Raw genomic sequence first — 13,407 nt, forward strand, 5'->3', positions numbered from 1 at the left:
CATGTGTTAGTAAAATAAAATTAACAAGTAAAAACTGGAAAAACTTATTTGCACTTTTGTAGACAATCTCTTTTCTCAATTTTGGTGTAGAGAATTAGTCGGATCCCACAGACGGTGCCAACTATTAATGCCTTAATTTGCATAACGTATCGGAATGGAGGAAATGATCATTCCCGGCCCATGATAATTATTCGGGTGCCGATACAGTGTTCTTCACATTCATCCATGAAACAAATAATAAATAAGCATATAAAAAAATAAATAAACATAAACACAAGAATTTACGTGATTATGCAAAATGCCTACGTCCATAGATTGTTTGTGGAAGCGAAATCCACTATAATGGGATTTTACAATCTCTCTTGACCTCACATATCTCACAGTACAACGGAAAAATTTAGTCTAGGCGTAGAGAAGTTTTGGAGAGTCTATTTCCTTGGAGTGATTGAGTCTAACTTGCCTTGTGAAACATTTTCCTTTTCTAAGTATGAGTTTCATTCTTTTTAGGAGCTGAATGTCCTTTTGTATCTTTTCTTAGCTTTATATCTTAGCTTGACTTTCGGTTTTATCTCGAACTAAATTATAAGTTACTGATTTGACCCTACCTTATAAAACTATTTGCCAGTGTTCTTGCCGCCACAAGAATGGGTCTTACTGGAGTAGTCTTGAACATCATCAGAGTATTTGCTGGACACACAGGAGAAGCACCATAAATTTGCCCTAGATGAGGAGGAAACGTCCAGATCTGGAGGCTTGTAAAAAATGAATTTACGTTTTAAGTATTATTACGATCATCTACTTGTAAGTTAATTAATTTGAACCTTAAAAAACAAAAATAAACAACACAAAACTAGAGTTGAAAAACAAAATTAAAACGGAAAGTATTGAGCATTAAGCAAAGTGGCTATTGAGTATTGACGTGTATAGAGGCTTGTGAAAAATGAATAAACGTTTTAAGTATTAAGTTAGTTAATTTGAACCTAAAAATAATTAATAAAAAGTTGAACCAAATACCCAGTTACAATTCGGGTATTCGAATCTAAAACAAGATATCCACCTGACTTGTAACCGGTATATCCGGGGCGGGTACACACCCACTTTTAAAAAAACTCAATGCGGATCCAGAAATTCCCGATCCGGATGAGGATGCATAGCCTGAGGAGGAATGAGAGAGAACTATCTTCTTATCAAAGGACTTGGACTTGCCAATAAGACAAATTTACAAAAAAAAAATCACTTTTTTTCATGATAAGATCCACTTTTTTTACAAGGGACTTGCACAAAGCCTATGCATTTGAAACTTATATAAATCATTTTCTCTAGTGTGGCACTATAACTAAGATATCCTTCCACAAGTGTGAAAGTTTGTCCATAAAATTCAATACCATCATCATCCTCTCTTTCAAATAAGAAAGCAATCAACATTTTGGCTATATAATGGTTTCTCACAAGCAAATTGGCATCTATGCAAAAAATACTGCACTTTTAATCTGTAGGCCAACATTTCTCTCTATCTTATCTTAAGGAATTCTTTCATACAAGGATTACAGAAATGCACCTAAAGGTGAGGGAGGTGATAAAGTCTCTACTTCCGTTTCTTGTGATAAGAGGGAACCACTGCATCGCGGAATGAAACTTACATTACAAAATGATATCAGGTGATTGGAGCCATGCACATAAAGAGATGTTGAATGGTCTCACCTTCACGCATCGGCATTCAGAATCTATTAACATGGCATGTCTCCTCTCAGAAATACCCTATTCGTGAAACCATCTATTTCTTGTCAAATGCCAACAAACAATTGCCCTGGCCAATGCATCATTCATGGAACGCCCCTTTTCATCACTTCGCGCCCCCCGCCCGGAACCTTTCCAAAGAAAAAATGTTAAGGTTAATGTACATCAACCTACAAAATCATGAATCATGCCTCCAAATTCCCTTCTGATATGGTGATCTTCCTGCGGTTGCTGATGCTGTGCATTCTCTGCACCATGCCTGAGACCCAGGGTCAGGGACACAGCTCCTAGTCCACTAATATCAAGCCCATTTCTCTGGTACGGCATAAAACCCATCAATGACCCATCGATGCTTGTTGGAATCTGACAATCTATTCTCGACCGCTTCTCTTGATTCCACTGTTCCGCGCTACGTCCATGTACAGTGCTCGTGGCCGAGCCTGTCCCTAAGCATTCCATTTGCTTATTACTTGGATTGTTGGAGGGTTGATCAGGATCAGGATGGTTGTTACCTTCAACAGCAGAGTTTCCATCATTCTTGCTTGGATTTTGGTTGGCATCTGCCAAGCCTTTGGTTTCAAGCATGTGTATTTCTTCTACCATTGGCTTCCAGACCCGCACTCGGGCATTTATGAACCAGTTTGACACCTGCAATTTCTCAGTCAAAATATCATTGTGGTAACAAAAGAGCAATATAGCCATAACTCATGTTTTAATTGCAAAAGATCAATATGGCCATGACTAAAGTTTTTCATCCTTGAAACATAATTTTTTTTCTTGATAATTTATCCATTAAACTTGAGACGGTGAAGAAAAAGTATAATAACAAAACTGTTCCAACAATCATAAATTAGTTCAGATCCTCAAGTATGTAAATGCAAGAACTCCTTGGCACAGTTGCATATAAATTAATGATAGCGAACTTAGGAGAAAAAGAGAACTATTACTAACATATGCATAATTACATCAATTCGTAAAAGATCATTGAGCATACAAATTGTGCAACAAACGAGACCGTACCTGGTTTCGAGATAGACCTGTTTGAGTGGCTAACATGTGCTTGTCTGTGTCAGTGGGGTACCTAAAACAGGGTTGATAAAGAGAAAAACATATTCACATAATATTACAACTTTGGAGAGATAGAGAGAGAAGTAGAGAGAGAGGCTTACGGGTGAAGAAAATGCTCAAATAGCCAAGCTCTAAGTATCGCCACTGAACGCTCTGGTAGGCCTCTCTGGGGCCTCCAGACGTGTTGTTGGGTTTCAAGAAAGCCCACATTGCCCCCACCATATTTGTGCCTTTGCAAGCTCTGGTCCAAGTACCTTAACTTTGGTGTATTTGCATCAACCTTACAATTGCTTATGCCAGTGGTAGGCAATGAAAAATCCTCCCCCGTTGCTTTTCTTATATACTTCAGCTGGTCTGTGATTGCATTCTTCAGGCATCGAAAGTGCCTAGAAACTGACCTGAGAGCCAAAGAGACGTAAGGGGTGGCAGAACTGAGACCTGCTACTGATTCAAACGATGAAACCACCATCTGCATTTGGTGATGGTATTGCTTGTACCTTCTGCAAACCTTTCAAAAGTACAACCACAGAGAGTCAACAATCAGGGTTTAAGATGGATTGATGAGCAATACTACTAGTTAACTAGAAGGTGTTTCATTCTCACAAGGAAGTAAAGATGAAAATACATAAATAACTAAGTGACTAGATTTGTGCCAAAGTATCCATGACACTGTACAAAAGAAGAAACTCATCAAGACAAAGTTCTATAGTTTCCAGGTAAGATAAGTTGATAAAAATGCATAATAAGAAATTTTCATCAAGCCCTCAAGGAGAAAGAAGAGATGAAAAGTGGTGTCTACTCATCCTATGATGAGGAAAATCAATGCTGACCAAATTGGAATTGAATTCACATACGCTCTGTTTCGCAATATAATTAGGTTGCGGGACATTGCAAGACAGATTCATTGGGTCTCATACTTTCAGTTAAGTGACTTCAAAAGAAATGGTGGGAACTGTCAATTAAAAATCTTATCACAACGTCCACATGTAGAGAAGAGCTCCCAAATATTTCAAATATTTACTTGACAAAGCGGGCCATCCATAATTGCAGTTGTTTTTTCCCTGAAGCTACACTAAAGATTCGAAGTAGTTCATTGATTATTTATCTTTCTCATTGAACCAATAAGTATTTACAGTTAACATGCTCTAAAAAGGAAATTAGGATGTAGGCTCTCATAAGAGTGAACTAGATCACTGCAGTTGTATAATAAAGCCTCGTTTGTTTTTGCAAATGAAATGAGATAAGTTGAAATTAAAGTTAAAAGTTCAATAAAATATTGTTAAAATATATTTCTTTAATATTATTTTTGTTTTAGAATTTGAAAAATTGAATTGTTTATTTTGTGTGAGAATTTGAAAATGTTGTAATGATTATATGAGATGAGTTGATAGGAGTTGTGAAAACAAACCAGACCTAAATGTATAAGAGTGCTTGCAATAAAATATGAACCATATTTCCCAATATTGGGCTTCAGAATCCCTTCTAGAGTGAGTTAGATCATTGTCAATCAGACTTCCATTTGATATAGTATGGATTTCACAATTCCTATTAAAATTAGATAACTTCCATAATCAATACAATCGGACGGCTTTAGAGTTGCATCAGAAGTCAGAATCGATCTATAAATTGACAGAGGAATTTCATTTTGAAATTTTAACTCGAAAGCATTTTCATTCATACTTAAAAAGAAAAGCATTTTAACTCATAAAATAAGCATATAAAAACTGCGAAAGCAACCTAGAACCGATCAAAAGATTTAAGTCCATCTGTATTCAAAGATGACAGCAAGAAAGTAAAACAAAAATCAATAACAATTATAGAAATGGCAAAATGGACAGGATGAAGTCTTCAGACCAATATGGATGTGCAATTGAGGGATGAGCTATGGTGTCCCATCACCTCAAAGAATGCTAACAATTGGACTTGGTCGGTCCTCTTACAACCCTAATAGATTTGGTCCAATCACTACTAAAATAGTGTGAATGCAAATGACTACACGTTTCTCACAGGCAGAAAATTGTAAATGTTGGGATTGGACAGTTTTATCTGTAATCCATTTATTTTCAATATGGACCTTTATTTGTTCACATGTAATTACAGAGTTACAAGCGATGGTCTTGCAGCCTGGGGGCATTTGCTCCCCTCTCATGAGGGATGCTTGGGGAGCAAGTCTCCATAACCCAACCCCCCTTATTTGCAATGGCATCAAGTATATACTACGTTGATCTATAGCTTAATATGACCTATATAAGCTGAAAAAGATTGTGATACCACATCTGATGAAGGATATCAAGGATTAGATGTGAAGGCATTTGTTGAAACCCATAGTGAGTGTGCACTAGGTTAATCCAGGCTATATATGCAAGTGTGGGAAGCTCAAACCATGATTAATCCCTTAATCATTATAGCTAATTTAAGTTTATTTGGGGAATAGGAAGAGTAACTTTTAATGAACCATCTTGGGACTGCCACCCTCCAAGATCAAGGAAGAAGTAAAATAACAAGAAGAATTTGTGAAAAGAGTTGACCATATCATCTCCTACTAGGGTTTTTACATGTAATATATTTCATATGAATTGGTTCAAACCAAGCTATGATTGAGATGTATAGAACTAGGGCTTTATACAAGCAACCAAGACCAACTTTAAGGAAACTGAATAACTTGTTCAAACATACAAATAGATTGATCTATGCATCCCCAACCACAATTCAATCAGTTTTACAAGGATATTTCAAACTTTTGACCAACAACAATATAATTTAGTTCATAATAAGATCGTTCAGAGAGCGGACGTTAGTTATGCTATCTACGGCATCATATTCATGGTCAACTACATGGTAACATAGGAAACGGCACAACAAATAAATCCAAAGTAGATACTGTGAGAAGTACACAAAATCACCAATTAACCAACTTGGTTCCAAAGTTAAGAAGCCATTTTGTGTGTAAACAATTACTCCTATTTACTAATTATAATCAAACGCTCAACATATATTGATTATTATTACCAGGTATATGCAGTTACAATTATCATAGTAACTTTCAAAACAAAGCCCCGGACTCGGTTCCAATCCCAAAAAACATTGTATTTTTTTATTATTCTTCGGTCAATGTGGAAATTAACTCTCATGCTATGAGAACTACTCCAAAGAGTGTCATTTTCTATATGCATGCAGTTTCACTTGGCATTTCCTTTCGTTTAAAGTTTGGAACTTCACCTAGAGCTTATATCTAGATTTATGGTTCTGATTTTTAACAATTGTGTAGAATTATTTTGCACTTTAATCTGAACTATGACATGTGAAGCCTTGAAAATTTTCCAAACCACCTTCATACAATTAGTTTGTTATAGACATTGAGCATACCAAATACGGGGCTCCAATAACTTTTACATATTTATACACACGAAAGTTATAATTTTTTCCAAGAATTGAATTGATCTATTCAAAACAATAATCTTAAAAATATCTTGCAATATTCACGAACATCATTCCAATGAATCTACATATTCGTGCATTTATCTATCTATGTATCACCAAAACACATTGATGAAAACAAGGTTTATTATTGGTAAAAGATCAATGAATAACCAACCTCCTCCTGCATATATATGAGTTTTGCCTTCTTTTGTTGGTACTCGGGCCAAAAAGAGTCCCAAGAGCTACTCCCAAGTCTGCCTTCACCATTTATGTCATTCGAACTATAAAATGTGGAGGACGAAGCACCTGAATTATTACCCATTATACCAACCTCAGTTTCAGTTGCGTTCAAAGCATCACTTGAAGAACTAACTTCTCCAGACATCCTCGCAGACAGCTCACGTGTTTTGGCGATTTTTGAGCCATTTGTGCCACATAGTTCATCCAACAGCTGCTGAGCAGGCTTCAAGAACTTTGAACTCTTTAAAATAGTTGCATATCCAGTGAATGGGCCGAGAGGACCTGTGTTTCGATAAGTGTTACTAGAAATCCCGACTATATCTCCGAGAGGTTTTCCATATCCTTTACTAATTATAGATGGCTTTTCTACAGCACAAAAATAACCAGACTTCATAGCTTTCAAATCTTGAGGATCTTTTGAAACTGTAGCCCTTGAGTGTAAATCTTCTGCACCACATCCCTCTCCAAACTGAGCTACAGGCAGTTTTGAAGATGAATTTGATGAAAGCGATAGAGATAGACCCTGTGGATTGGAATCACTCACAATATTCCTCAATTCTCCATCACTCTTTTTAACTGGAAAACCCAACTGACGACCCCACTGATGGCAATTCTCGACTGGTCTATTTGTCCAAGCACCAGAATCATTGAAACATAACACATCTGACTGATTTCCATACGTTGGAAGTAGAGCAAGTTCATTCACACCCTCCGCCCATGTACTACGAGCAGTATCTCTGACGTTCTGCTGCACATGAGAAGCCATTTCTATACCATCGGTTCTGTTAGAAGTGGTTAAGAAAGCATCTTGGAAACTATTTTGGTAAACTACAGATGTAAAAGGTATCTCCCTTGCATGCTTTTGTCGATCTTGACCTGAAATCTCACTACATGGATTCTTCAATGGAGACCGAACGTCTTGGAACTCATTATAACTAGGTTTCATATATTTTGGATATGCAGAAATGTTACTTACTTCCCCGAAAAACATAGGACTTGGAGTATTGCTCTCACTGCCCACTGAACCACTTGCATAGCTCACCATCCAATCACTGTTTTGCTGTGAACCAGGGCTTTTCCAATCTCCGCAATTCTGTGGCTCAATGGAGGCTTTAGATAAAGGATTAAAATTGGATGACATTGGGTGGGATGAATTCGCAAATGGAGCATCCTCGGCTACAATAGGCCTTCCAATTTGAGCGGCATCTATTTCTTGCTGCGCCATGGCATCTCGTTGCATTGATATAACATTTGACTTCATTGAAATATTGACCATTTCTGGTGAATAAACAGTCGGGTCATAAAGCAAACTGGCATTATTAACATTTCGAACTTGAACAAGATCTGGGTTTAGCCTCAGGTTGAACGGTAATTGTTCCAAATTGTCAGGGAAATCATCTAAACGGTGAGTTGGGTTTGAACCTTGTGGCACTCTTAACTTATCACGCCGGCTTTGCTGCGCTACATGCAAATCTGGCCTAAAGCTGCTCATCTCCATCGACTAAATCACTAGCCTACTCACTCTTGCATTTAAAAATACCTATTCAAATGGCGTAACAGCTCTATAGGCCCCCAAAAACCTCGATAGTGTCGGCTGCTCCAGAACTCAGAAAACACCTATATCTTTTGGCACCCCTCGTAAGCCGAATAGTGGCATTCTACGAGCACTTCCCTGCAATACCATCATGTTTAAAGTTCATAGAATCAAATTTAAATTACCAGAATAATATAAAGGCTCTTCTACATTGAACCTCAGTGTATTCATAAAATACCAGAGTCGGCAGAGAGAGAGAGAGAGAGAGAGAGAGAGAGACGTGATAATAAAGAACTGATGTACGATATCGGTGGAATGTATGAAGCAAAAGACAACGAAAGCTTCGACACAAAAACTACTACACGGTACATTTCACCCGAGAGAGAGAGAGAGAGAGAGCCCTCTTTCGTTCTATGTCTATTGCTTGTCATTCTTTCTTACTGGTTTTACTTTTTCATGGCAACAAATCACTCTACAGCGTTCCCCAGCAAAGCGACATAATTTCGCACACGCCGCTCCCAAACTTTCCCACAAACAGTGCAATTCACTTCCTGTCGGCATCCTTCAACAACATGATCATCACCCAAAAGCGGAAAAGAAAAAGAAAAAAGAAAAGCTCCAGATCAATACGAAACGCAAAAGACCCTCTATCTACATGAACTACAACCGGTACTCCAGCCCTTCACGGTTCCACCATGGGGCTATCCTCCCAAGTCATACAGAAACCCTAATCCAATTCTATAGCTAGCACTTCATAAACCCATCAAGAAAGCTACACAGTTAAGAACATACGCTCCAAGCTACAGATCCAGCTGACTGAGCTTAAACAAGCTCGAAACCTTGTCGCTGAAAAGGATCTTGAAGCTAAACTTCATATATAAACCATGTAAAAGAAGGTTATATTTTCTCGAAGTAAGATTCCAGTCTCGAACTGTCATAATTCAAGAAAGGCCCATGAAACGAAAGAGACAAACCATAAAAGAGAGCATACTTATAGTTCACACAACTCCAATCCACAGTAGATGGTTATCCATCTAGTGCCAAAGTTCAAAAAACCATTACATTTCTTCGAAAAAAACTTGGAAAAAAAAAAAGAAGAAGAGTTCGCATGTAATTTTACCTCCGAAACCAAGCTACAGTAGTCTAGATCTCAATCCTCAGAAGGGCCCGATTAAACGCGAACCGGATACAAAACTCCGATTGGAATGGATTCCGGGGCCGAGTCCGGCGAGGTTACGAAGAGTGGCAGGTTAGCCATGAGAGCGAGGTTGAATCTATGAACAACAATAATTGCGGAGCAAATAATCGCCGTCAGCTTTAACGTCTAAAAGCGCGCTTACCCCTGTTTTATTAACGTATATTAGCCGTTGCTTTTAACGGCGGCTACGCTCATGTGCGTCTATGTCTCTCTGTGGGGTCCTTTCAAATCAACTGGAATCTTGCACTCAATATAATCTTGGCGTGATATAAAAGGCAGTGTGTAGTAGTTCTGAGAAACACCCTCGATAATGAACTTTAATTACCGAAGGTGCCACTCTTACGTGTGGATATTATTGAATACTAATTGTATTTATTATATTTCAATTATTATATTAATTATTGAATGTGACATTAGAAAATGTTAAGAAATTATTGGTTCAAATGAATAAATATTGTTTTTAAAAATAACAGAAAAATTTTAATATTTCTTTAAAATAAATGTTATTTTGGAGAACTTGATAGAGTTGAGAAGTTATTTAAATATAATTTTTAAGATTATTTTGCTTTGAACTTTATACAAGTTTTATTTTTTTTTTTTTTTTTGTTTCAATAATCATTAGATAATAATCTGTTGAAAAAAAATTCTAATTCTCGTACACTCTATTTAAAAAAATAGATAAATATAAATTTATGTAAGCAAATTATTTTTTTAATAATATATTTCATTCTTTTTTAAAAAAATGCACATAATTTACACTTCGTATATCTGTACTTGTGAAATATTAAGGGCTTGTTTGGAAAAAGATAATTCAAATATAAAATTTTTAAACTAATCATTTTAATTTTTTCAAACTAATCATTAAAATTTTTTTAAATTTTTAAATAAAAAAAAATCAAATTCTTCAAATCTAAAAAAAATTATTATAAAACTATATTATAATCATATTTTAATTTTATAAAATTTTATTCAATTTTTTCTTTTTTTTTAAATTTATAAAATATTCAATTCAAACTATGTTTCACTATTATTTACAAATTATATTATTATTATTCATAAAAATTTTATCTCCTCTCACTCGGATACATTTGGTTATCAAATTCATTTTAATTCATCTCAACTTATCATTATAATTTTTTTAAATTTCATCATAAAATATAATAAATAATTTAATTTTTTTAAATTTTAAAAATATAATAATATTAAAAAATAATATTTTATAATCTCAACTCAATTCAGTTTAACTCAATTTAATGTTCAGATACAGTGTAATAATTTCTAAACATTTTTCAGAATCAAACGTTTAACATGGCACACAAAGTTTCAGAATTTGAAGAGGAGAGAGAGAGAACCTTCGTGGCTACATGTTGACAATGACGAGAAACGGTTACGGTGTTCAAGGTTCATGAATGAACATAAAAATTTCACGTAGAGGGCAGTATGGTCAATTTGAAAAAGGCCAGATGGAGTTGAGTGGCAGAAGCGTTATTTGGTGGAAAGGCAAGTGCAGAAATTAAAAGAGACGGAGAGTGGAGAAGTCCAAGAGAAAAAAGGTAGGTGTGCGTGTCATGCAGTTAAGGAGATGTGTTTATTACAAAAGGGACCTACTTCTACTTCTACTACTACTACTACTACTTCTAGGGTTTCTGTAGTGACGTTACTCAATGACGTTCTCAACCTACAGCTGACACGTCAGGTTTGGATTGTTCCTTTTGCCGTCTTCGTCTGCTTTTACTATTCATTTCTCTCCTTTATCCTAAAAAAATCTATTTTATTCCCTCATTATTTATTGTTTAACAAGTGTAATTAAATTGAAAATTTATCTATGTAATTTTAAAGTTATCTAAATTTTATACACTTTTTTAAAAAAACTTTAAAGAAAGTTTGGAATTTATACGAAAAAATAAACTTTCCCATTGTTGATTCTACTTTTTTAATTATGAGATTAGCCCCACTTAAAAATTTGGACGCAACTATTCGGTCTATTTTTTAACGAAATCTAATATTTAAATATTTAATTTTTAAATTAATTAATTTATCTTAATTTAAAATATTTTTACACGTAAGATTCACGATTATTTTCAATCCAATACTTCTTTACACGCCGAATTCATAATATTTTTTAACTTCTTATAAATATAATTAAATTTATCTTAACATTTAAATACATTTAAATTCATCTTAAATAGACTCTATAAAATTTATTCTATCATCTCAATTTACTACTATTTATAAATAATTTAATTCAATTTAATATCCAAACGAAATCTTACAATCTCAAACACAAACTCAGCACCTAACATTATTTAATTAAATTTTTCAATAACATAATTTTTTTGTTAAAATTTTTTTTATATTAACAACATAGACTTTAAATAAGTGTACAAGTTAATTATTATTTAAAAAGTAAAGCAAAATATGTTCTATCATTTGTTAAAATTGAAATGTTTAATTGTGAAATCAGGATATTTAGATTTTATAAAAAAACATTATATCTCAAATCAGTCTGTAGAGCACATTTAATAAAATACTTATATGACATAATTTAATTTTAGAAAATAAATTTTAAAATTAAATTATAAATCAGATCTTGTCATTTAAATTATATGAATGATATATTCTTCACAACAACTTGATAACAAACCAACTCTTTTATAAATGATAGCTATAATGTAAATTTAAATAGGAAAACTGAAAAATTGGTTCGGACCGGTTGGACCAGTTTTAAACCGGTCCAGTCTAGGACCCGTTCTTGTAATGGGTAAACCTGTCGAAACTGGTCCGGTTCCGATTTTAGGATTTCCCGGACCGAACCCACTTGATAAAATATATATATAAATTCATATTTTATGTATAAGTTTTATACAAAATATTATATATATATAAGTTTTATATATGATATATGTATAATTATATATCATACATGAAATAATTTTATATTATAATTTATAAATTATAACATAAAATGTTCATCTTAAATATTAACATTTGTAATTTGTTTGATCATATGATATTAATATAATTATATATAAGATAAGGCTATTATAAAATAAAATTTTAATCTTAAAAATGAAAATTTAATTGATCATATATTATATAGCTATACTAATATATAAAACTATAACTATTTAACTAATACTAATAGTTTAATATAGACTATAGTCATACTTATACAAATATAGTTATACTAAATCACTATAATAATAATATATAACTATACTAATAGGCTAATATTAATACTATTAGACTAGTCTAATATATTATATAGCTATACTAATAAATAATATATAAGTCTATAACTATTTAACCAATACTAATAGTTTAATATAGACTATAGTTATAATTATACTAATATAGTTATACTAAATCATTATAACTAATACTAATATATTACTATACTTATAGGCTAATATTAATACTATTAGACTATAGTATATCAAATGTATTACAAATATATATATTATATAGTCTAATATATAATATATTAGTATTATATATTAGACTATAATATATTAAATGTATTACAAATATATATAGTTATACTAAATCACTATAGTCTTAAGTCTATTAAATGTATTACAAATATATATAAATTTTAATTATCATTTAAAAAAAACACATTGAAAAATGAAAATAATCAAATATTTGATAAATACGTCAAACGGCGTCGTTTCCTTACAACTAAACCCTAAAATTGTATGTCTCCTAACTTCGTAAGTGGATAGCCTCCTGCCTTTCACTTCTCAAACTCTTCTAAGTGCTCACTGCTCTCGCGGCTCGTTGCTCACTTTCAACTCTCACATCTCTCACTATCTCGTCTTTCACTCTCTCTTCTCTCAACTCTCTCAGCACATGTTTGTTTGTCGAGTCTGCCCTCTCAATGGTAAGTTTTTTTTTTTTTTTTAAATTATATGCTATGATTTTTGTGATTGGATTTTGTGATATTGGAATTTTTGTGATTGAGTTTTCAGTTTTGTGAATATGTGATATTAAGGGTTTTTGAATCTGAAATTTATGCTTTTTTTGTGATTGTGTTTATTATTGTGTTTGTAATATTAGGGATTTGTGGGTTTGTGAAATTATTTTGAAATTATTATATATGATATTTGTGATATTAGGGGTTTTTTAATATGAATTTTACTTTGATTAGATTTTGTGATTGGGTTTGTGAAATTATGTTTTGTGATTCGGTAACTGAAATTACATTGAT

The 13,407-nt window shown here is 33.4% G+C and overlaps 1 protein-coding gene across 2 annotated transcripts; it reads right to left on the reverse strand.

Moving 5' to 3' along the window:
• Positions 1-1,308: 1,308 nt before the first annotated feature.
• On the reverse strand, positions 1,309-9,302 carry LOC109019501 (BEL1-like homeodomain protein 9). Of its 2 annotated transcripts, XR_004801613.1 has the most exons (6): positions 9,120-9,302; positions 6,401-8,137; positions 2,907-3,313; positions 2,758-2,818; positions 1,702-2,385; positions 1,309-1,617 (listed from the first exon to the last, which is right to left on the reverse strand). XR_004801613.1 is itself a non-coding variant. In XM_035690500.1 (5 exons), the coding sequence occupies exons 2-5, from the start codon at positions 7,961-7,963 to the stop codon at positions 1,903-1,905; spliced, it is 2,514 nt and encodes an 837-aa protein (XP_035546393.1). In that variant the 5' UTR covers positions 7,964-8,137; positions 9,120-9,302; the 3' UTR covers positions 1,310-1,902. The 2 variants fall into 2 exon arrangements, 1 of the variants encoding a protein (XP_035546393.1); XM_035690500.1 differs by having other exon boundaries at positions 1,310-2,385.
• Positions 9,303-13,407: the final 4,105 nt, after the last annotated feature.

This window comes from Juglans regia, chromosome 5, assembly GCF_001411555.2.
Source record: "Juglans regia cultivar Chandler chromosome 5, Walnut 2.0, whole genome shotgun sequence".
NCBI lineage: Eukaryota > Viridiplantae > Streptophyta > Magnoliopsida > Fagales > Juglandaceae > Juglans > Juglans regia.

Excerpts from the sequence above, each read along its gene's own strand:
- LOC109019501 (XM_035690500.1), bottom strand. The coding sequence starts at position 7,963 with ATGGAGATGAGCAGCTTTAGGCCAGATTTGCATGTAGCGCAGCAAAGC. Across the intron at positions 3,314-6,400 it reads TCATATATATGCAGGAGGAG|GTTTGCAGAAGGTACAAGCA; the intron begins GTTGGTTATTCA and ends TACTTTTGAAAG. Across the intron at positions 2,386-2,757 it reads CAGGTCTATCTCGAAACCAG|GTGTCAAACTGGTTCATAAA; the intron begins GTACGGTCTCGT and ends GAGAAATTGCAG.